This window comes from Cetorhinus maximus, chromosome 6 (assembly GCF_964194155.1).
Source record: "Cetorhinus maximus chromosome 6, sCetMax3.hap1.1, whole genome shotgun sequence".
Lineage (NCBI taxonomy): Eukaryota > Metazoa > Chordata > Chondrichthyes > Lamniformes > Cetorhinidae > Cetorhinus > Cetorhinus maximus.
The window spans coordinates 84,093,930-84,119,031 of record NC_135884.1 but is presented as its reverse complement, the minus strand read 5'-3'; the positions used below and the strand labels follow the sequence as shown (position 1 = coordinate 84,119,031).

General features: G+C 44.6%; 1 protein-coding gene across 5 annotated transcripts in view; it reads right to left on the bottom strand.

Moving 5' to 3' along the window:
* The window catches only part of fcsk (fucose kinase), a 391,747-nt gene that overhangs the window by 39,799 nt on the left and 326,846 nt on the right, over positions 1–25,102 (bottom strand). For all 5 annotated transcript variants that reach the window (XR_013576865.1, XM_078543941.1, XM_078543938.1 and 2 more), the window contains 5 exons: positions 17,872–17,952; positions 7,863–7,982; positions 7,033–7,228; positions 6,126–6,253; positions 1,797–1,898 (listed from right to left, as the gene is read on the bottom strand). Coding sequence is in view for 4 of the 5 variants with exons in the window: in XM_078543941.1 (XP_078400067.1) it covers positions 1,797–1,898; positions 6,126–6,253; positions 7,033–7,228; positions 7,863–7,982; positions 17,872–17,952 (627 nt within the window). In the remaining variant the exon portion in view is untranslated. The remainder of the gene's footprint in view (positions 1–1,796; positions 1,899–6,125; positions 6,254–7,032; positions 7,229–7,862; positions 7,983–17,871; positions 17,953–25,102) is intronic.

The following is a 25,102-nucleotide window of genomic DNA, read 5'->3' as shown; positions in this document are numbered from 1 at the left end:
GGGCAGACAACCGTCTTCAGAGCTGACATCCCTCTTCCCTTCACTCAATGCTCTCACACTTGCATTTTCCTGAGCATATTGGAATTGGCACCAGAAACTCTGGACGATTTTCATTTCAAACCAGGAGTAATACAGAATGGTAGCTCTCTGTCTGAGGCCATCCACCTGAGCACAAATCAGTGGGTGAAATCTAAGCACTTCCTGGTCTGTACCATTCAGCTAATGACTGGATACATTCACAGCAAATCCTTCAAATCAGGCTCCCAGATCGATTGCCCCTTACAGCCAGCAACGACAGAATAAACTGGCTTCCTTAGAGTCCAGGCTGGACTGATGCTGTCTCAGAGGTGAAAAGTTAATTGACTAACTAACTGCACCAGTAAGTCCTATTTCATGAAAATATTAACAAAACCTTATTCCTCCCACATTTTCTTTGCTGTATCTTTCATTTAACATATCTCGTCTACATATTACAAAAAATATATTGGCTTGAATTTTCAGGAAGGTGGGGGCTCGGCCCCTGCCATCTGAAGAGTTGGCGGGGAACGCGGCCCTGCTAAGTCCAGCAGGCCCAATGCCATTTCAGGCTCTAACAAGCTTTGATTGGCATAAGGCAGGACTTCCACCCGTCACCAGGAGGAAGTCCCGCCTTGGAGAGCTGCCAGCCAATCACGTTCCCCCAGGAACAGCGCTGCAGTGGCTGGAAGAGGCACTGCAAGGGGCTGCCTGGAACTAACTCCCTGGAATTGGAGGACAGGTCAGTGGGAGGGTCCCAGGGTAGGGAGGGTAGGGAAGGCCTGGGGGGTCGCGAGGATGACAATCGGGGTCCAAGCGGATAGGCCGGGGTGGGAAGGAGGTCTGGAGGTCACTGGGCCTTAAGTAGAGGCCGTCCCTAGTCAGAAGGGGGCTTCTGATGGAGGCACCCGCCGCCCCCCCCGACCTGAGGTTGAACTCAGTTTATTACCAGCCTCCCCCCACTGATCTGTCATCCGCCCGCTAGCCTAAAAATTGAGGCTGGACGGGAAAAGGCCTGTAAGTGGCCACTTAAGGGCTTTAATTGGGGTAAGAGCCGGCTTCCCCTTCGAGGCCATGCCTGCTCCACCATAAAATTGTGACCAGGTTGGGGCGGGCAGGATCCCGGAAGGAATCCCATCCATGCAATTCATGCTCCCCCCACCGCCTGAAAACTGGTGGGGGAAGCATAAAATTCTGGCCATAGAAACGCTGAGGAAAATGCAAAAAAAAAATTATAGGGCTGATACCAGAACTAAGACATCCAACCATCAGGAACAAATGAACAGGCTAGGGCTCTTTTCTCTAGAAAATAGGAGGTTGAGGGGTGACCCGATAGAAGTATTTAAAATTTTGAAGGGGTTTGTTAGGGTCAACATGAAGAAAATGTTCCACTTGTGGGGAGTCCAAAACTAGGGGTCATAAAGAAAAGATCTATATAATCCAATCAGGAATTCAGGAGAAACTTCTTTACCCAGCGTGGTTATAAGGTAGAATTCACTATCACATGAGGAAAAGTAATAGATGCAGTTAAGGGGAAGCTGGATAAGTACATGGGCGAGAAAGAAATGAGAGGATACGCTGAAGAAGCAAGTTGGGGGTTTGTTTTTTTGGAGCAGAAGCCTGTTTGGCTGAATGGCCTGTTGCCATGCTGTAAATTCTATATAATTTAAATTTATATGACTAAATACAGAGTGAAATCATTGGTGAGTTATAAAAGAATACACAGGAACATTTTTCTCTGATGGCCAAGCAGAGTGACTCAGTCACAGCCACAATTTTACCTGTAGGTGGCAGTGTTGGACAACACTATTTGGCCCGACTGTGATCTCCCCATCCAGCAGGCTATTGATGACAGAACAGTCCTCGTTCAACATAGCAGGATGCTTAAACAAAAACCAAACAGATCACACAAGATCATAAACTTCATCTTTTTGTTTTGCATCAAGCTAAACATGCCAGCTCTGAACTATATGATGTATCCCAAACACAGCTTGAATTTAAGCAGTTATCAACATCAATAATAATTTGCATTTATATAGTGCTTTTAATAATGCAGTGAAACATCCCAAGGCACTTCACAGCAGCGTAATCCACAGAAGGAGATATTAGGTCAGATGACCAAAAGTGTGATAGATGAGGTAGGTTTTAAGGAACTTCTTAAAGAGAGAGAGGTGGAGAGGTTTTGAGTAAATTCCAGAGTTCAGGGTCTTGACTACTGAAGGCAGAGCCACCAGTGGTATAGAGACATCAGGCTAACTCTGGGGGAGGATGGGGGAAGATTATTTGTTGTTATCTAAATACTGAATAGCCTGGCTTCCCTGGTTTCCTCCTCTCTGGTGACAAGCAGAAAGTGGGATGGGGGGTGGTGGATGGGGGTGTTGTGGTTTGGATTTTTTGCATTTTGAACCAGATACAAAAATTAAAATAAAAAATTGTTCAATATTTGGTTGCTTAATTTCAATCAAGGAATAAACCACATTTTGCCATCGTCTGCAATAACAATACTGAGATACGACTTGTCCCCAGAGGGAGGGAAAGATGATTGAGGGATTGATCACCTCAGGCTTCTATAGAACAACAGGTGCTCAAATCACGTTCTCAGTCATAGATGGCATGTAGCATTGGAGACTGCAAACATAGCAGAGACTGACTGGGAATAAGATTTTGGGCCCTTCTGCTCTCTAAGTGCCAGATTTTTGCAGAGTTGGGAAAGCTCTGCAGACCTAAAAATGGCAGATGGGGCCCAGATGTCCTGCCTCATTTCCAACAGACCACATTTTTGGTGGTAGGGGAAAGGGGGCAGAGCATGAATCACACAGGAGGGAAACCCAAACTCAGCAGGGTCATTTGAACTTAGCGCTGAGTTCAAACTATTTCGGCTGTTGTAAGGGCCTTAACACACAATATGGAAGTCACGAACTGATGGAGCAGATGTAAATGCTCTTCAAGTGTGGATAAGGTCTGTTTAACAGTCATGATCTGAAGTTTTTTTTTAAATCTTGCACTCTTTAAACTGTAAAAATATTAGCTGCAGCTGTTAAAAAAATACTACTAGACTACTTTGATTGACAAGCCAGCTAGTATAGCATCTATTCGAGCAGTTTCAATAGAGTTATTTGTTGACATTTCCACAAGGGCTGTTCATTATGAATGCTTGGCTGAGTTTCAAAAGTTACAATTATGTCAGTGGTGGTTCTGAGTTCACAGTTTGATTGATAGCTTAAGGGGGCTAGTAAAGCATTAGGGTATGAACAAAGTTAAGAGGTTAAACACTTGAGATCTCAAAGTTTTGATGCTTTCATGAATGGGATTTTTTTCACCATCAAGTCTGTATAGCGAGGGCTGTATTTGATGCTTAGAAGTGTATTTCTTTCATCTCCACATGGCTCCTGAGATCTGCCCATGGTGGATACTGGATGATTTGGTATCGAGTTAGAATGGGGGATATGAGGGGCTGGTGGAGTGCATGAATTGGTATGGAGAGAATGAGGGGTGAAGGCTAGAGGACGTAATATCTTCTAAAATAACTGGGACCGAGTCCCAGAGAACCCAGGTGGGCCTTCTATCCTGATTCTGGGATCGGCGGGCCCAATTGCATACCTTACCCACTCCCCATCCCACGCTCGGAGGAAAAAAATCTCTCAGTTGGGGCACTTTTTACTGAGGCGGGGGCCCGGCGATCAGCAAAGTTCCCAACTCGAGCTACCCGCTTCAGTTGAAAAATCCGGCCCTAAGTGCAACTCCATTCTTTAAGAAGACAATGAGAGTGAAACCAAAAAAAATCACAGATATGTCTGTTTAACATCAGTTGTGGGGAGCTTACTGGAATCAACCATCATGGACTGGCTGACTGAACACTTGGGGCCAGATTTCTGTGAAGGAGACGGGAAGCGTGAGTCAGGGAAGTTCCCAATTCCACAAACCCACCTGCCATATTTTCGTTCTGGGGAGCTGGGGGCTGCATGGAGTCGGGCTTCCTTTGGTGGCAATGGAGGCAGGCAGGCGGCAAGCTGACAGGCCTGCCTCAATTTACTGGGACGCCGGGCCAGTTGTAATCATCATCGTCAGGCCCTCAAGTCCTCACCCCACCCAACCCCACTCATATCTCTGATGCAAGATAAGAGGGGCAATTTATTTCAATGTGAATGTTGAATGGCTGATTTTTGTGGTTCCCCACTCAGGACTAGGAATCCTCTTGGTTTGCGACTCCTTTGAGGTGCCATGAACAACAGAATGGGCTACGCGGGAGGGTGGGGGTTTTGAAATGTCCACCACTGTAATGGAGCCAGAAAGGGCAGGAATGCTGCTTGTGGGCTTGCTACCCACGCCCTTAACCTGTGCCAGCAAAAATTGCTGGAAACAGAAATAGGGCAGGAATCCTGGAATCGGGTCCCACCCACCATTCCCGACTTGGCAAAAATCCTGGACATTATCAGTTCATTAAAGAGAGCTGCTATGACTCTGGAAGGTTGTGTCCAATTAATCTTGTTGAATTATTTGAAGAGGCCATAAACATGGTGGACAGGGGCGTGTAGGAAGCAATCAATAAGGTTCTGTACAAGAGATTATTTATCAAAAACGAAAATGCATAAAATTGAAGGCTACCTTATGACTAAGGTGGTAACTGGTTGAGAGATAGGAAACAGAGAGAAGGATAAAAGGAATTCATCTGATTGGTGGAATGTGGTAAAAGCAAAATACTGTGGGTGCTGGAAATCTGGAGTAAAAGCAGAAAATGCTGGAAAAACTCAGCAGATCTGGCAGCATCTGTGGAGAGAGAAACAGAGTTAACATTTCAAGTCCGTATGACTCTTCTTCACTCTGAAGAAGAGTCATACGGACTTGAAATGTTAACTATTTCTCTCTCCACAGATGCTGCCAAACCCAAGTTTTTCCAGTGTTTTCTGTTTTTATTATTATAGGCGAAATGTGGTGGTGTTTACCTGCAATCTGCACTGGGGCCTCAGTTTTTTGCTAGATATACTAATGACTTAGATAAAGGAATAGGGCTGTATATCCAAGATTGCAGATGACATAAAATTAGGAGACACATTTGGCGATATAGGCAGGAACAGGAAGTTACAAAGGGACAAAGACAAGATTAAGTGAATGAGCAAAACTGTGGCAGATGGGGTTCAGTGGGGAAGTTTGTGATTGATTTGGATCCAAGAAAGACAAATCGAAATATTTTCTTAATGCTGAGAGACCAGGAGCTGTGGAGGCGTAAAGTTATTTAAGGGGCTACACAGATAAATAAATAAAAGCTAGTGCATAGGTACAAGTAATCAAAAAGTTAATGGAATGTTGGCCTTTATCACAAAGGAATTCAAAGGGACTGAAGTGATATTTCAGTTGTATAAATCGTTGGTCAGACCCCATCTGGAATACTGCATTGAATTGTGGGCACCACCCTTCATAATAGATATAGATACATTGGTCTTAGGGGGAGTAGAGCCTCAATTCACTAGAATTAAACTGGGACTTGAAGACAGGTTACATAAACTTGGTTTGTATTCCGTTGAGTTTAGAAGATTGAAGTTTGATCCAATTGAGGTGTTTAAAATGATAAAAGGGAACTGATATGGCAGAAATAAAGAAACTATTTACACTGGTGGGAGAATCCAGAACAAAGAGATACAATTTTATTAGAGCCAGGCCATTGAAGAATGAAATAAAAAACATTTTCACACAAAGGGAAATGGAATGGCGAAACTCTCTTCCCTAACCAGCTGTGGATGCTGGGTCAATTGAAATTTTCATATTTGAGATTAATAGATTAGTGTTGGTTCAGGGTATCAAGGGAAATGGATCAAAATGGTTGAGGGGGGCAGTGGGGTAAATGAAGTTGAGGTATAGATCTGCCATGATTTAACTGAATGGCATTACCAGCTCAATGGACTGAAAGACCTACTCCTGTTCCTATGGTGCAGTACCACACTGTGGACAATTACTTACTCAGCTGTGGTGGGGGAGCGGGATTATTGGTTCGTAGATTTGGGCTATTTACCCTAATAGCAGAAGGTACCTGTACTGTTGCCAGAGGGTGAATGGGAAGGAGGGGAGGATATGTAGTTGTCAGGTTCTTTAATAAAGAGGTGGGTGTTACGTACAGTCAGCTCAGAATGAACAATGTGATGGACCACAAAACAGCTCGACATGCTTCCCCTCCGTGTCAGGTTCCGTATGTGATCATCTGCCGACAAGGTCATGTAGTCATAGCAACCATCAGCTATGTAGGCTGCAAAGTACAACAAACATTACTACGTCAGCTTTGGCTAACTTGCTTGCGCCCTTGCCTCTTGAATCAGAAGGCAATGAGTTGAAGTCCCATTCCAGAGACTTTAGTAAATGTAGAGCTGAATCATAAAGACCAGGACAGGCCCAGGACCTGACAGGACCATACAGACAAGGACAGGCCCAGCGTGGAGCTGAATCATACAGACAAGGACATGCCCAGAGTGGAGCTGAATCATACAGACAAGGACATGCCCAGAGTGGAGCTGGACCATACAGACCAGGACAGGCCCAGAGTGGAGCTGAATCATATAGACAAGGACATGCCCAGAGTGGAGCTGGACCATACAGACCAGGACAGGCCCAGAGTGGAGCTGAATCATACAGACCAGGACAGGCCCAGAGTGGAGCTGAATCATACAGACAAAGACATGCCCAGAGTGGAGCTGAACCATACAGACAAGGACAGGCTGAGGGTGGAATTGAACCATGCAGACTAGGAGAGACCCGGAGTGGAGTTGAACCATACAGACAAGGGACAGATCCATACTGGAGTTGAACCATACAGACAAGGGACAGGTCCATACTGAAGGTGAACCATACAGACAAGGACAGACCCAGGGTTGAGCTGGACCATATAAACTAGGATGGGCCAAGAGTGGAATTGAACCATACAGATATTTTTGGATGTTCATATGTAGCTGTGGAGAAGCAATACTTGAAAAGTCAAACTCTAGTGGAGTAATTTTAGAGACAAATTCAAACACAAGATGCATGACTCACCCATGGTGACAGGAATCCCTCGGAGCTCCTGCCACAGCACAGCTCTGGCACTCCTCATGATGGCCATGTCACTGCTGTCAGCCCTGGTGGGCTTAGTGATGTCGCTGCTCTGCAGAATCTTATTTGCTCTGTTCACAAAGACATCTTCACAAGTATGGCGTGCCATGCACAGCAAGATGTCAAAGAAAATGGACAACTGTTGGGAGGAAGTAATACGTAACAAGCAATAGAACCACAATTTATAGCCGTGCTCGCAGCAAAAACCCTTTTACATTTTATGCCAAGTCCCGATATGTCTGACATTTCCTCTTCTTGAGGCACAGAGTCATGTTGGGGTACAAACCTCCTGTTCACCTTCTGTCATAATGCTTATGCTTCAATTGAGTCTGGACCCTGCAACACAGTCTCCTCAGCCATGGCTCAGTGGGTTGCACTCATATTTGAGTCAGAGGTTGTGGGACCAACTCCCACTCCAGGGGCTTAAGCCCATAATCTAGGCTGACACTCCAGTGCAGTACTGAGGCGGTGTTGCACTATGGGAGGTCCTGTCTTTCAGATGATACACAAAATGGTCTCTCAGTTGTATGCAAGTTCAGCTCATTTAGTGTACTCTAGCCTGGTATAGGAGTCAACACTTTCACAGTGTCAGATGTGACTGAAAGACACTCTTGTCATTTAGTTGTTTGTAGGATGAGGGTGATATTGGCAATGCCAGCATTTCTTACTCTTTTCCAGTTGCCCTGAGAAGATGGTGTTGGGCCTTATCCTTGCACTGCTGCAGCTCTTCTGTTTAAGAAAGACTCACTGGGCTCCTATGACTTTGACAGTACCTGAACAGGACGAGTCCCCGAGTCCAGACCCATATAGGTGCAAGAGTCCAGAGGAGAAGTGACATGTGTAGCCAGGAGTTTCTCAGCAGTCTCCCACGAGAAGAACACGATACCCGATACCTGGAGGAACATGAAGGAACAATTGATGGAGATGAAACTTTATTCTTTCCTAAATTGCAGCTTCTCAGAATCTGAGCAATTTATGAACGATTTGGGTGTTGGGTGCAGAATCCCTCTATTCTCCTGTCGTGAGGCCTTTACTCATTCTAATGTCTGGTTCCTTAGTCAATGGTTGCTCTCCCTGCTGGTCCCAAATGGCCATTCTCCACCTGAAAATTAAGGGGATTGACACCCAGGGGAGCACCACCACTGTCCAACTTGAGATGCAGAGTAGAGACCATGGGGATAAATGGCTGGCACTACTCCATAATGTGAGGAGTAGTCCTATTTGGAGTGGAGGGACATCCTGCTATAAATCGCTCACTGCCAATGTAAAATGGAGGTAACAGAGCACATAAATGCTGTTTCATCTGTGGCTCAAACTTGGGAGCAGGTGTGAGGAAGACTGTTCCTGAGCTGCAAAAGGCAATGTAAATATGCAAACATCCCTGAATAGTATCTTTATTGATCTGCACCTATCTGCCCCACCAGAGCAAGGAGAATGCTTCAATCTCAGTCTTGCAAGTTTCAGTTGACCCCCAGCATCCACAGCCTTCTGGAGGATTGAGATCCAGGTACCCACTACTATTCACTATCCTTTGTGTTAAACAGTGTTTCTTGATTTCACTCCTAAATGACCTGGCTTTAGCCTTAAGGTCATGTCCTATGTTCTGCATTCTCTCAGCAGTGGAAACAGAAGGAGTACACAGTTATAAAACAATAGGAAATACACCACACACTTTCACTAAGGATATTCAGCACACTAACACTGTAAGGTTCAATGAAAGCTTCATTGAACTGTCCAAAATAAGCAGAGCTTTGATGAGCGTGTAGGTACAGGTCCAAGTGCTTCAGGTTGCATCAACTTACCTCCAAATTACTTTGGACACTTCCAATCACAATATTGGTCTTCTGATATTCACACACTCTCTCTTCAGCAAAGATCGCTGGATAGTAATCAGGAATAGGAGCCACGGCTGATTTTTCCTATTTCTAATCCCAGTTGTGTGCCTCTACTATCAACATCATGTGTCGTACCAAAAAGAGAATCTTAAATATTTATATTAAAGTTCCTAACTATCTAATAACTCTACCTTACTTGCATTATATAGTTCTTCACCATTTAGGTGAAAAATAGGACATTCATTTATTATACATCAAGAGATTTGTTCAGAGGCCCCAACAGTACAGCTCAGTTCAGATATGAAGTCATACAAGGGTAGAAATTACAACTAAAGTACTCGCACAAATACTTACCGCACCCATAGCGAATTCTTCTCTCAGGAAAGTCAAAGCAGCCATTTATATTGTACAAAGCCATATCCCCATCTGGATTACAGTACTCAGTTCTGGGTACTGCACCTCAGGAAAGATATATAGTGACCTTGAAGGGACTGTAGTGAAGATTCATCAAAATGATATTGGGGCTGACAGGGTTAAATTATAAGGACAGGTTGCATACATTTGGTTTCCAGTCCTATGAGTTTAGAAAGTTGAGGGGTGACCTAATCGAGGTGTTTATCAAAGGATTCAACAGATAGAGATAAATGATGTCCTGAGGTGGGGAATCCAGAACAAGAGGCGTAATCTTAACATTAGAGCTATGCTGTTCCAGAGAGAAATCAGGAAGCACTTTTCACACAGATGTAAGGAGTGATCTAATCTCTCTCTCTCTATCAAATGTCTGTTATCGCTGGGAGTCAATTGTAGCTTTTCAGATGGAGATTGATAGACATTTATTATGTAAGGATATTAAAGGATAGGAGTTAAGGCGGCTAAATGTAGTTGAGGAACATATCAGCCGCGATCTAACTGAATGGCGGAGAAGGCTCAAGGGGCTCATTGACCTAATCCTGTTCCTAATGTTCTTATTATTTTAAACAAATGGATTTAGCCAAGATTCCCCATGACAAGCAGCTGTAGTATGTCTACAGGCTCAGTCTTAAATCAAATCCCAACCTGACATCTGGGGAAATATGATGTTTTCTTAGCCTGCTTCCACATTTGCAGTTTTTGAACATGGCTATTTAATAAGGACAGACACATACCAGAAGCAAGAGTGTAGACATTAAGATGAAGACTTGCCTAACTCTTAATCTATAACACTCTTCTTGTAAAACTATGTGATGTAAAGATGGTAGTGCATTAAGTTGGTCCTTCCAAAACTGGAGGTATCTCCTGTTTATTTCCCTACCATGCTGAGAATCAGTGGAGACTTGAGATGATATACAGAGGGCGATTTAATTGTGCATCAATAATTCTTTTGCAACGATCCCTAGCAGTTACAGGCAATCAGTATGCCATGATGCGTATATAAATTAAAGAGCAAAGGTATGCAGAGTTGGAGTATTGGCACCATTGGCATTGCTGCTAGTTTCTTAATAAAGGAAACAAAATGCAATAATTGCCATGGTGATGGTGGGTCAGTCAAGTTTCAATGCAAAATTCACTGCTGAATCTGAGTGCTAGAGAATTTCACAAAAAGGTGTTCAGGCTCCTGTTACTAAGATGGAAAATCTGTACCATTTGTTTGTGAATTAGGTTTCTGATGTCTCTTTTTCAAGTAGGGCTTAATTTCCCTAGAATTGTGTAGTTACCAATTTACATAACTCTTTCAAAGCACTACCTTGATGAGCAAGGCATACAACCACAATAACAACTTGTATTACATTGTGCCTTTAATGAGGTAAAATGGCCCAAGGTATTTCACAGGAGTTAGGAAGCAGATTAAAAAACAGGACCTCAAAGATAGTAATCTCTGGATTACTCCAGTGCCATGCGCTAGTGAGTATAGAAATAGGAGGTTAGTCCAGATGAATGCGTGGCTGGAGAGATGGTGCAGGAGGGAGGGCTTTAGATTTCTTGGACATTGGGACCATTTCTGGGGGTGGGTGGGACCTGTACAAGGCAGACGGGTTGCACCTGAACCGGAATGGGACCAACATCCTTGCGGGGAGGTTTGCTGGTGCTGTTGGGGAAGGTTTAAACTAACTTGGCAGAGGGGTGGGATCCTGAGAGGAGGTTCAGCAGGGGGAGACGCACAGCCAAAATTAGAAGAGAGAGCAAGTGAGTCTGGAAGGCATAGAAATAATAGGGGTATGGTGGCCATTACCAAGGAGAAGGTGCTAGGAAAACTGAAAGGTCTGAAGGTGGATAAATCACCTGGACCAGATGGATTACACCCCAGAGTTCTGAAGGAGATAGCTGAAGAGATAGTGGAGGCATTAATGGTGATCTTTCAGGAATCACTGGAGTCAGGGAGGGTCCCAGAGGACTGGAAAATCACTAATGTAACCCCCCTGTTTAAGAAGGGACTGAGGCAAAAGACGGGAAATTACAGGCCGATTAGCCTGACCTCGGTCGTTGGTAAGATTTTAGAGTCCATTATTAAGGATGAGATTTCAGAATACTTGGAAGTGCATGGTAAAATCGGGCAAAGTCAGCATGGTTCCATCAAGGGGAGGTCATGCCTGACAAATCTGTTAGAATTCTTTGAGGAGGTAATGAGTAGGTTAGACAAAGGAGAGCCAATGGATGTTATCTACTTGGACTTCCAGAAGGCCTTTGACAAGGTGCCGCACAGGAGGCTGCTCAGTAAGATAAGAGCCCATGGTGTTAGAGGCAAGGTACTAGCATGGATAGAAGATTGGCTGTCTGGCAGGAGGCAGAGAGTGGGGATAAGGGGGTCCTTCTCAGGATGGCGGCCGGTGACTAGTGGAGTTCCGCAGGGGTCATTGTTGGGACCACAACTTTTCACTTTATACATTAATGATCTAGATGAAGGAACTGAGGGCATCCTGGTTAAGTTTGCAGATGATACAAAGATAGGTGGAGGGACAGGTAGTATTGATGAGGCGAGGAGGCTGCAGAAGGATTTGGACAGGTTAGGAGAATGGGCAAAGAAGTGGCAGATGGAATACAATGTGGACAAGTGTGAGGTCATGAACTTTGGTAGGAAGAATAGAGGCATAGACTATTTTCTAAATGGGGAGAGGATTCAGAAATCTGGAGTGCAAAGGGACTTGGGAGTCCTAGTCCAGGATTCTCTTAAGGTTAACTTGCAGGTTGAGTCAGTAGTTAGGAAGGCAAATGCAATGTTGGCATTTATTTCGAGAGGACTAGAATATAAAAGCAGGGATGTGCTGCTGAGGCTTTATAAGGCTCTGGTCAGACCACATTTAGAATATTGTGAGCAATTTTGGGCCCTGTATCTCAGGAAGGATGTGCTGGCCCTGGAGAGGGTCCAGAGGAGGTTCATGAGAATGATCCCAGGAATGAAAGGCTTAACATATGAGGAACGTTTGAGGACTCTGGGTCTATACTCGATGGGGTTTAGAAGGATGAGGGGGGGATCTGATTGAAACTTACAGAATACTGAAAGGCCTGGATAGAGTGGACGTGGGGAAGATGTTTCCCACAGAAGGCTGTGGAGGCGAGGTCATTGAGTGTATTTAAGACCGAGATAGATAAGTTCTTGATTGGTAAGGGGATCAAAGGTTACGGGGAGAAGGCGGGAGAATGGGGTTGAGAAACTTATCAGCCATGATTGAATGGCGGAGCAGACTCGATGGGCCGAATGGCCTAATTTCTGCTCCTATGTCTTATAGTCTTATGGCCAGTTAAGGCACAAGGGAGTTTGGCAAGGTTGGATGGTGTTTATTTTAATGCAAGGAGTCTGATGAATAAGACAGAAGAACTGAGGGCTCAAATTAACACATGGAAGTATGATGTCATTGCTGTCACAGAGACTTGGTTGAGAGAGGGACAGGATTGGCAGCTCAATATTCCAGGATATAGGATCTTCAGGCGAGACAGGGAAGGAGGTAAAAGAGGAGGGGGTATTGCAATATTGATCAAGGAATCAATTACAGCAGTAAGGGGGGATGACATCTTAGAAGGCTCCTCAAATGAAGCCATATGGGTAGAACTGAAAAACAAAAAAGAAGCAATCACATTGCTGGGAGTGTACTATAGGCCCCCAAATAGTCAGAGAGAAATAGAAGAGCAGATATGTAGGCAAATTTCAGAGAAATGTAAAAATAATTGGGTAATAATAGTGGGGGATTTCAACTTCCCCAACATTAACTGGGTTAGTCATAGTGAGTCAAGTTTCAATACAAAATTCACTGCTGAAGCTGAGCGCTAGAGAATTTCACAAAAAGGTGTTCAGGCTCCTGTTACTAAAATGGGCAATCTGTACCATTTGTTTGTGAATTAGGTTTGTGATGTCTCTTTTTCAAGTGGGGCTTAATTTCCCTAGAATTGTGTAGTTACCAATTTACATAACTCTTTCAAAGCACTACCTTGATGAGCAAGGCATACAACCACAATAACAACTTGTATTTATATTGTGCCTTTAATGAGGTAAAATGGCCCAAGGCATATCACAGGAGTTAGGAAGCAGATTAAAGAACAGGACCTCAAAGGTAGTAATCTTTGGATTACTCCGGTGCCACGGGCTAGAGGGAGCGGAATTCTTAAAATGCATCCAGGAGAGCTTTTTAAGCCAGTACGTAGAAGGTCCTACAAGAGAGGGGGCAGTCCTGCACTTAATTTTAGGAAATGAAGCTGGGCAAGTGGTAGAGGTATCAGTGGGGGAACATTTTGCAGTAGTGATCATAACTCTGTTGGACTCAGGGTTATTGTGGAAAAGGACAAAGATGGGCCAGAAATCAGAGTTCTAAAGTGGGGGAAGGTCAATTTTAATAAGATCAGATATGATTTGGTCAGAATGGACTGGGAGCAGCAACTTTTAGGTAAATCTGCGTCAGAGCAGTGGGACTCATTCAAGAAGGAAATAGGGAGAGTACAGGGCCAACATATTCCAGTAAAGACAAAGGGTGGGACCAACAAATCCAGGGAACCCTGGATGTCGAGGGGTATATAGAATTGGATAAAGAGGAAAAAGGAGGCTTATGGCAGATACCGAGGGCTCAAAACAGTGGAAGCCCTAGAGGAGTATAGAATGTGTAGGGGGGAACCTAAAAAGGAAATTAGGAGAGCAAAAAGGGAGGCATGAAAAAATATTAGCAGGTAAAATAAAGGAAAATCCAAAGTTATTTTACAAGTACATTAAGAGTAAGAGGATAACTAGGGAAAGAGCAGGGCCCATTAAGGACCATAGTGGTGATTTGTGCGTGGAGCCGGAAGACGTAGGTAGCATTCTAAATGAATACTTTGTGTTGGTGTTCACAAGTGAGAGGGACGATGTGGGTATGGAAATCAGGCAGAAGGACTGTGATATAATTAAAGAAATTAGCATAGAAAGGAAGGAGTTTCTAAGTGGTCTAAAAGTAGATAAATTTCCAGGCCCGGATGAAATGTATCCCAGGAAAATGAGTGAGGCAGGGGAGGAGATAGCAGGGACATTGGCAATAATTTTCAATACCTCTCTGGCCACAGGAGGGGTGCCAGTGGACTGGAAGACAGTCAATGTGGTACCGTTATTCAAGAAGAGAGGAAGGGATAAACCAGGGAACTACAGGCCAGTCAGTCTAACCTCAGTGGTGGGGAAACGATTGGAAGCAATTCTGAGGGACAGAATTAATCTACGCTTGGAGAGGCAGGGACTAATCAAGGACAGTCAGCATGGTTTTGTTAAGGGGTCATGTCTGACAAATTTGATTGAATTTTTTGAACAGGTGACCAGGTGTGTAGATGAGGGCAATGCATTTGACGCAGTCTACTTGGACTTCAGCAAGGATTTTGATAAGGTCCCGCATGGGAGACTGATAACGAAGGTAAGGACCCGTGGGATCCAAGGCAATTTGGCAAATTGGATCCAGAATTGGCTGAGTGGCAGGAAGCAGAAGGTTATGGTCGAGAGGTGTTTTTGTGACTGGATGCTAGTGTCCAGTGGGGTTCCACAGGGATTGGTGTTGGGTCCCTTGCTGTTTGTGGTATATATAAACGATTTAGACTTGAATGTAGGAGGGCTGATCAGTTAGTTCGTGGATGACACGAAAATTGGTGGGGTGGTAAGTAGTGACGAGGATGGCCTTAGATTACAGGAGGATATAGACGGGCTGGTCCGATGGGCTGATGAGTGGCAAATGCAATTTAATCCAGATAAGTGTGAGGTGATGCACTTGGGCAGGACAAACGAGGCATGGGAATACACTATAAATGGTAGGACCCTGGGAAGTACCGAGGATCAGAGGGACCTTGGTGTGCATGTCCACCGGTAGGTAGCGGGACAGGTAGATAAGGTGGTTAGGAAGGCATATGGGATACTTGCCCTCATTAGCTGAAGCATAGAATATAACAGCAGGGAGGTTATACTGGAACTGTATAACACACTGGTTAGGCCACAGCTAGAGTATTGTGTGCTGTTCTGGAATCCGCATTATAGGAAGGATGTGATTGCACTAGAGAGAGTGCAGAGGAGATTTACCAGGATGTTGCCTGGGCTGGAGAGTTTTAGTTATGAGGAGAGATTGGATAGACTGGGGTTATTTTCCCTGGAGCAGAGGAGATTGAGGGGGGACATGATTGAGGTATATAAAATTATGAGGGGCATAGATAGGGTAGACAGGAAGGAACTTTTCCCCTTGTTGGAGGGATCAATAACCAGGGGGCATAGATTTAAGGTAAGGGGCAGAAGGTTTAGAGGGGATGTGAGGAAGAATTTTTTCACCCAGAGGGTGGTGGGAATCTGGAACTCACTGCCTGAAAGGGTGGTAGAGGCAGAAACCCTCGTAACATTTAAGAAGTATTTGGATGTGCACTTGCGATGCATACAAAGCTATGGGCCTGGTGCTGGAAAATGGGATTAGAATAGTTAGGTACTTGTTTGACTGGTGCAGACTCGATGGGCCAAAGGGCCTTTTTCTGTGCTGTAGACCTCTATGACTCTATGAGTGTAATCGGACACTGAGCCATATAAAGAGACATTAGGAGTGGTGATCAAAGAAGTTGGTTTTGAAAAGTGTTTTAAAGGAGGAGAGAGGGGCAGAGAGGTGGAGGGAATGAACTCCAGACTCTAGAGCCTAGGTAACTGAAGGCACAGCCACCAGTGGTGGAATGAAGGAAATTGGGGACGCTTAAGAGGCCTGAATTGGAGGGGCACCGAGTTCTCAGGAGGGTTGTAAGGCTAGAGGAGATTACAGAGAAAGGGAGGGGCGAGGCCATGGAGGGACTCGAAAGCAAGTATGAGACTTATAAATTTAAATTTATAAGATTCTATTCTCAACAGTGGCCAGGATGGCAAAGGCAGGGCCACTGAAATTGGTATCAGCACCCCTCCTGGACAGTAGCCACACGTATGATCAGGTGAGGAGATAAAGTACAGCTTTGAAATCCTCCAAAGCTGAATAGCTTTCTAACCAGTGATGCCAGAAGTGAAGGGCAGCCACTTGGCCAAGGTACCGAAGGGTTATGAATGCCATGGAACCACATGCCAAGAAACAGTCATCACTTTCTGTGGAAGGGTAGAAAGGTAATGCAAAAAAAAAATCCACAATTGGAAGGAAAACTTATTATGAGACAATATTCTAGCTGTCAAAAAATGACTGTAGCTTTTCACTTATTCCTTAACTCTGTGTGTGAGGAAGCTGTCCATTACTGATGTTGTCGTTATTTGTCAAAACTCTCAAGAAAACTTGACAGAACAACATATTGGAGTCACATCCCTTTGACACTACATGGTTTAAGAAACAGTTAACATTAGCCTCAGTTAGGTTATCTCTCTGCCTTCCACATGCCGATTAGCGTGTTTATTTTGCAATCAATTTGAAAATCTGTCAATGAGTTATGGGCTCATTACAAAATTCTGAAGTTCTGCGGCCCCAGCATAAATCGTGAACTATTGATAAAAGAGAAGCATTTCTTTTTACAGAACAAAGCATAACCCTGATGAACAGCTCGAATGAGATTACTGGAATTCTGTTTTAAGTTGTTAAGTACTAACCTTCCTTTGAGAACAATCCAAAGGAATTTGCTTGCCATCTCTGCGTCTTTATTAATAGTACAAAGATACAAAGGCCTATTATTGAAGAATGAATATCTGTAATTATCTAAAATTTTTCCCAGTTTCCTTCATGCTCTCTGGCATCTTGGCAGTCTTCTTCATGCACCTTAACAGTCTTTTTCTAGTGTGTTTGCCTTTAATTCTCTGTTTCTGCTTTGGTTCACAATGTGGGAAATCTCATAACTGGCCTGGGTGGAAATTTAGGTTCTGTGGCTGTTGTAAGTACTTCAGTTACATACTCACATTACAGTTAAACTCAGTGCCTGCTGTCACAACTTCAAATGATTAACATGTCACCTCTGCTATTTTCAATTCGGAAAATGAACGTTAAAAAAAAAAATCACTGGCACGGAGTAATCTTCCACAGGTCCCCTTCATCGTGTTCCCTCCAAACCCATGGGGCTACAACTCTGCCCCTTTTTGTCTTTCTTTTCTCTTGCCCATCTTTTTTGCTCGCTCTATTCCTCTGCTTCTGCTGCATTTTAATCTTTCAGACTTGTGAAGCCAGCAGATTAACTTTTTAAAATATACTCCTAGTTAATTTTTATGTTGAGCAAAGTGAGGAGTTATCAGTGTGAAAGGGACTTTCACAGGACAGAGACACGAGGGAAAACTTTATAGGCAACGTGTGGATAGAATTCGGAATGCACTGCCTGATAGCTTGGTGAATACACATTCAATAACAGTTTTCAAAAGAGAACAGAATAAAAACTTGGAGAAAAAGCTGGGGAAAAGAACTATGGATTGCTCCTTGGCAGAGCTGGTGCAGACTTGATGAGCCAAATGGCCTCTTTCTGTACTGTGTTATTCTATCATTATATAATGTCAATCAATCTAAGGGGAGAAGGATAATGAAGAGAATAGGAAGTTCTTCTCGCATACCAGTGGAACTCTGCCATCCTGTAGTGCACATTCCTTTATCCTTTCTTCTGTCCCTTTGTAGATAATATCACAGACGTAACCCTGGAAAGAGAAGTGAAATCCATTACTACACAACCCAGTCACAGTCACAGCCACTCATGTACAGAAGCCACTCTCGTACCAGCACCATTTAACTTCAGATATCAGGAGACAGCTCTGGCATGGAAAACTGACTCTACAATCCTGAGGCAGGGAAAAGGGAGCAATGCCATGGACCAGCTCCCAGTACTGATTTTTCAGAGTAAAACCTTGCCCTCTCTGACCTCGAACCTCAGGCCCCAGCAAAGGTCACAGTTTCATCCCCTCACTCTCCCACCTCAAGGAACTGAGCTCAGCACAATGTTGAGCTCTTCTACCTTGCCCTCCCTCCCCCCCCCCACCTTGTTTGGCCAGGAAACTTATTCCACACAGTGGATCCTTTCTCCTATCTTCAAAATTTCCATAACACCTGGACCCCTTCCCTCTGCCTCTCACTTTTTCATATCTTTTCATTGGGAACTGCTGGTGGGACATCAGACACCTCAATTTCTCTGCTCCTCTCACTCACTCTAGCCTGTCTCTGTCTGAACTTGTAGCACCCTGACTTCTCAAGTTCAACCCTAACATTGTCATTAAACCTGCTGACAAGAATGGCAGGGTTGTTGTTTGATGAATCGACTTCTACCTAGCAGAGATTGATTGCCAACTCCCTGACATCTCCATCCACCTCCCCGGACCATGACCCCACTACCAAACATTAAGCCATCGTATCCCAAACTGTCATTGACCTCATCTGGCGATATTTCTCCCACAGCCTCCATAGTCCATTGAAACCGCACAGCTAACTTCTACCTCTTTCCCAGGATCCACAAACAGGACTGTCTAGTTGGACCCATTGTTTCAGCCTTTTCTTGCCCACTAAACTGATTTAAAAAAAAATAATTTACGGGGTGTGGGCATCACTGGCTACGCCAGCATTTATTGCCCATCCCATTTGCGCATGAGAAGGTGGTGGTGAGCTGCCTTCTTGAACTGTTGGAATGCCTGTGTACACCCACAGTGCTGTTAGGGAGGGGGTTCCAGGATTTTGACCCAGCGAAAGTAAAGGAATGCCAATATATTTCCAAGTCAGGATGATGATTGGCTTGGAGTGGTCCTTCCAGGTGGTAGTGTTCCCATGTATCTGCTGCCTTTGTCCTTCCAGATGGTAGCGGACATGGGTTTGGAAGGTGTTGCCTAAGGAGCCTTGGTGAATTTCTGCAGTGCATCTTGTAGATGCTACACACTGCTGCTACTGTTCGTCGGTGGTGAAGGGAGTGAATGTTTGTGGAAGCCAATCAAGTGGGCTGCTTTGTCTTGGATGGTGTCAAGCTTCTTCAGTGTTGTTGGAGCTACACTCGTTCAGGCGAGTGGAGAATCTTTTATCACACTCCTGATTTGTGCCTTGTAGATGGCAGACAGGCTTTGGGGTGTCAGGAGGCGAGTTACTTGCCACAGGATTCCTAGCCTCTGACCTGCTCTTGTAGTCACAGTATTTATGTGGCTAGTCCAGTTCGGCTTCTGGTCAATGGTAATCACCAGAATTTTGATAGTTGGGGATTCAGTGATGGTAATGCCATTGAATTCAAGGGACAATGGTTAGATTCTCTGTTGCTGGAGATGGTCATTACCTGGCACTTGTGTGGCACGAATGTTACTTTCCACTTGTTAGCCCAAGCATGGATATTGTCCAGGTCTTGCTGTATTTGACCATGGGCTGCTTCAGTATTCTTCCTATCTTGACTCTTTTTTCTTCCCTTGTCCTTAATATCCATACTTCCATTTTTAGGGATAGGCTGTCATTTGTTATAAGCCATTGACAGCTACCTTAATTGCTCTTCATCCCACTTTGCTTCCTGTAAGGGGTCCATTCCATCTCCATCACATCCGTTATAATGATAGTGTGGAAACACCAGTGCTTCCGATATTTTTTTTTTGCTCAACGGAGGATTCTCTTCCACATTGTATGGCACAGCACTCAACTGTGCTTGTTCCATTTCCAACACCTCCTCACATCTTCCCCTCCCTTTCAAGATAATAGGGTTCCCCTTGCCTTCACCTTTGACCCTACTACTCTCCACGTTCAATAGATCATTCTGTATTTCCACCACCTCCAATCTGATGCCATCACCAAATACTCTTCCCCTCTTCTCCCCTTTCAGCATTCTGCTCCGTGACACCTTAGTCTACTTTTCAATCACTCCCAACACTGCTTCCCATGGCACCTTCCTATACAAGCTCAGGAGATGCAACCCTGCCCTTTCACCTCCTCGCTTCCTACCGCCCAGGGCTCCAATCTCTTCTTCCAGGTTAAATAGCGATTTACTTGTTCTTCTTTCAACTTAGTTTACTGTATTTACTGTACAGAATATAGTCTCCTCTGAGGAGACCAAAGGTAGATTGGACAGTTGCTTTGCAGGATCACTTTGTTTAACATAGAAACATAGAAAATAGGAGTAGGAGTAGACCATTTGGCCCTTTGGGCCTGCTCCGCCATTCATTATGATTATGGCTGATCATCCAACTCAATAGCCTGCTCCCGCTTTCTCCCCATATCCTTTGATCCCTTTCACCCCAAGAGCTATATCCAATTCCTTCTTCAAAACATACAATGTTTTGGCCTCAACTACTTTCTGTGGTAGCGAATTCCATAGGCTCACCACTCTCTGGGTGAAGAAATTTCTCCTCATCTCAATCCTAAATGGTCTACCCCATAGCCTCACACTGTGACCTCTGGTTCTGGACTCCTCCGTCATCGGAAACATCCTTCCTGCATCCACTCTGTCTAGTCCTGTTAGAATTTTATAGGTTTCTATGAGATCCCCCCTCATACATTTGAACTCCAGCGAATATAATCCTAACCAACTCAATCTCTTCTCATATGTCAGTCCCGCCATCCCAGGAATCAGTCTGATAAACCTTCGCTGCACTCCTTCTATAGCAAGAACATCCTTCCTCAGATAAGGAGACCCCAGCTATGCCTGTCTCTTTATGGGGTATGTGGAACATTCCTTGTTCCAGTCCTACTCCGGCCCCCTCCCACAACTCTTTCTCCGGTACATCGATGATTACTTCGGTGCGGCTTCATGCTCTCGTCGGGACCTGGAAAAATTTATTAATTTTGCTTCCAATCTCCACCCCTTCATCATTTTCACATGGCCCATCTCTGACACTTCCCTTCCCTTCCTTGACCTCTCTGTCTCAATTTCTGATGACAGACTGTCCACCAATATCCATTACAAGCCTACCGACTCCCACAGCTACCTCGACTACAGCTCCTCACACCCCGCTTCCTGTAAGGACTCCATCCCATTCTCTCAGTTCCTTCGCCTCTGTCGCATCTGTTCTGATGATGCTACCTTCAAAAACAGTTCCTCTGACATGTTCTCCTTCTTCCTTAACCGAGGTTTTCCACCCACGGTCGTTGACAGGGCCCTCAACCGTGTCCGGCCCATATCCCGCGCATCCGCCCTCACGCCTTCTCCTCCCTCCCAGAAACATGATAGGGTCCCCCTTGTCCTCACTTATCACCCCACCAGCCTCTGCATTCAAAGGATCATCCTCCGCCATTTCCACCAACTCTAGCACGATGCCACCACCAAACACATCTTCCCTTCACCACCCCTGGCGGCATTCCATAGGGATCGTTCTCTCCGGGACACCCTGGTCCACTCCTCCATCACCCCCTACTCCTCAACCCCCACCTATGGCATCTCCCCATGCCCACGCAGAAGATGCAACACCTGCCCCTTCACTTCCTCTCTCCTCACCGTCCAAGGGCCCAAACACTCCTTTCAAGTGAAGCAGCATTTCACTTGCATTTCCCCTAACTTAGTCTACTGCATTCGTTGCTCCCAATGCGGTCCCCTCTACATTGGAGAGACCAAACGCAAACTGGGCAACCGCTTTGCAGAACACCTGCGGTCTGTCCGCGAGAAAGATCCAAACCTCCCTGTCGCTTGCCATTTTAACACTCCACCCTGCTCTCTTGCCCACATGTCTGTCCTTGGCTTGCTGCATTGTTCCAGTGAAGCCCAACGCAAACTGGAGGAACAGCACCTCATCTTCCGACTAGGCACTTTACAGCCTTCCGGGCTGAATATTGAATTCAACAACTTTAGATCTTAAACTCCCTCCCCCATCCCCACCCCCTTTCCGTTTCTTCCCCCTCCCTTTTGTTTTTTCCAATAATTTATATAGATTTTTCTTTTCCCACCTATTTCCAGTATTTTTAAATCTATAACTGTAATACCCTGTCAGTCTTTCCGCCCCACCCCCACTAGAGCTGTACCTTGAGTGTCCTGCCATCCATTCTTAATTAGCACATTCTCTTAGATAATATCACCACCTTCAACACCTTTTTGTTCCTTTTGTCTGTGACATCTTTTGATTATCTGCTCATATCACTGCTTGCTTGTCCCTACAACCACCCCCCCACCAACTTCTCTCCCCCCACCCCGCCACCTTAAACCAGCTTATATTTCACCCCTCTCCTAACTTTACTCAGTTCTGCTGAAGGGTCATGAGGACTCGAAACGTCAACTCTTTTACTTCTCTGCCGATGCTGCCAGACCTGCTGAGTTTTTCCAGGTAATTCTGTTTTTGTTTTGGATTTCCAGCATCCGCAGTAGTTTTTTGTTTTTATACCATTTGCCGTCTTTTCCGCTTGCGGCACCTGCATGCTTACCTTCAGCGACTGGTGTACGAGGACACCCAGGTCTCTTTGCACATTCCCCTCTCTCAATTTATACCAAGATAATAATCTGCCTTCCTGTTTTTGCTACCCAAGTGGATAACCTCACATTTATCCACATTATATTGCATTTGCCATGCATTTGCCCACTCACTCCGCTTGTCCAAATCACACTGAAGCATCTCTGCATCCTTCTCACAGCTCACCCTCCCACCCAGCTTTGTGTCATCTGTAAATTTGGAGATATTACATTTAGTTCCCTCATCTAAATCACTAATATAGATTGTGAATAGCTGGGTTCCCAGCACTGATCCCAGCGGTACCCCACTAGTCACTGCCTGCCATTTGGAAAAAGACACATTTATTCCTACTCTTTGTTTCCTGTCTGCCAACCAGTTTTCTATCCATCTCAATACACTACCCCCAATCCCATGTGCTTTAATTTCATACATTAACCTCTTATGCGGGACTTTGTCGAAAACCTTCTGAAAGTCGAAATAAACCACATTCACTGGCTCCCCCTCATCAACTCTACTGGTTACATCCTCAAAAAATTCCAGTCGAATTGTCAAGCATGATTTCCCTTTCGTAAATCCATGCTGACTGTCCGATTCTGCCACTGTTTTCCACGTGCTCAGCTATTAAATCTTTTATAATGGACTCTAGAATTTTCCCCACTACCGACGTCAGGCTGCCTGGTCTATAATTCCCTGTTTTCTCTCTACCTCCCTTTTTAAAGAGTGGGGTTATATTAGCTACCCTCCAACCTGTAGGAACTGTTCCAGGGTCTATAGAATCTTGGAAGATGACCACCAAATGCATCCACTATTTCTAGGGCCACTTTCTTAAGTACTCTGGGATGTAGATTATCAGGTCCTGGGGATTTATCGGCCTTCAATCCCATCAATTTCCCCAACACCATTTCCCTAATAATACTGATTTCTTTCAGTTCCTCCCTCTCACTAAACCCTGTGTTCCCCAACATTTCTGGTATGTTATTTGTGTCCTCCTTTGTGAAGACAGAACCAAAGTATGTATTTAGTTGGTCAGCCATTTCTTTGTTACTCATTATAAATTCCCCTGTTTCTGACTGTAAGGGACCTACATTTGTCTTCACCAATCTTTTTCTCTTCACATACCTACAGAAACTTATACAGTCAGTTTTTATGTTCCCCGCAAGCTTACTCTCATACTCTATTTTCCCCTTCTTAATCAATCCCTTGGTCCTCCTTTGCTGAATTCTGAACTGCTCCCAATCCTCAGGTCTGTTGTCTTTTCTGGCCAATTTGTATGCCTCTTCCTTGGATCTAATACTGTCTCTAATTTCCGTTGTAAGCCATGGTTTGGCCACCTTTCCTGTTTTACTTTTGCACCAGACAGGAATAAACAATTGTTGCCGTTCACCCATGCGCTCTTTGAATGTTTGCCATTGCCTATCCACTGTCATCCCTTTAAGTAACGTTTCCCAATCCATTATGGCCAACTCGCGCCTCATACCATCGTAGTTTCCTTAATTAAAATTCAGGACCCTAGTCTCAGAATCAACTACGTCACTCTCCATCTTGATGAAGAATTCTATCATATTATGGTTGCTCATCCCCAAGGGGCCTTGCACAACTAGATTGCCAATTATTCCTTTCTCATTACACAATACCCAGTCTAGGATGGCTTGTTCTCTAGTTGGTTCCTCAACGTATTGGTCCAGAAAACCATCCCGTATACACTCCAGGAATTCCTCCTCTACGGTATTGTTACTAATTTGATTTGCCCAATCTATATGCAAATTAAAGTCACCCATAATTACAGATGTTCCTTTATTGCATGTGTCTCTAATTTCCTGTTTAATGCCATTCCCAATATCACCACCACAGTTTGGGGGGTCTATATACAACCCCCACTAATGTTTTTTGCCCCTTAGTGTTTCTCAGCTCTACCCATACAGATTTCACATCGTCGGAGCTAATATCTTTCCTCACTATTACGTTAATTTCCTCTTCAACCAGCAATGCAACTCCACTGCCTTTTCCTTTTTGTCTGTCCTTCTGAAATACTGAATACCCCTGGATGTTCAGTTTCCATCCCTGGTTACCCTGCAGCCATATCTCCGTAATCCCGACTATGTCATACCTATTTACATCTATTTGCGCTGTTAATTCATCCACTTTATTGCGAATGCTCCTTGCATTAAGGCAGAAAGCCTTAAGGTTTGTCTTTTTAACATTACTTACTCCGTTCCCACTATTTTTCACTGAGGCCCTGTTTGATTCTTGCCCTTGATTTCTCTGCCTATCACTGTTCTTGTTCCCCTTTCTGTCTTTTGTTCTTGTCCTTGATTTCCCCCTCCTCTGACTCCCTGCATAGGTTCCCATCCCCCTGCCATTTTAGTTTAAACCCTCACCAACCACTCTAGCAAATATTCCCCTAGGGCATCAGTCCCGGTCCTGCCCAGGTGTAACCCGTCCAGTTTGTACTGATCCCACC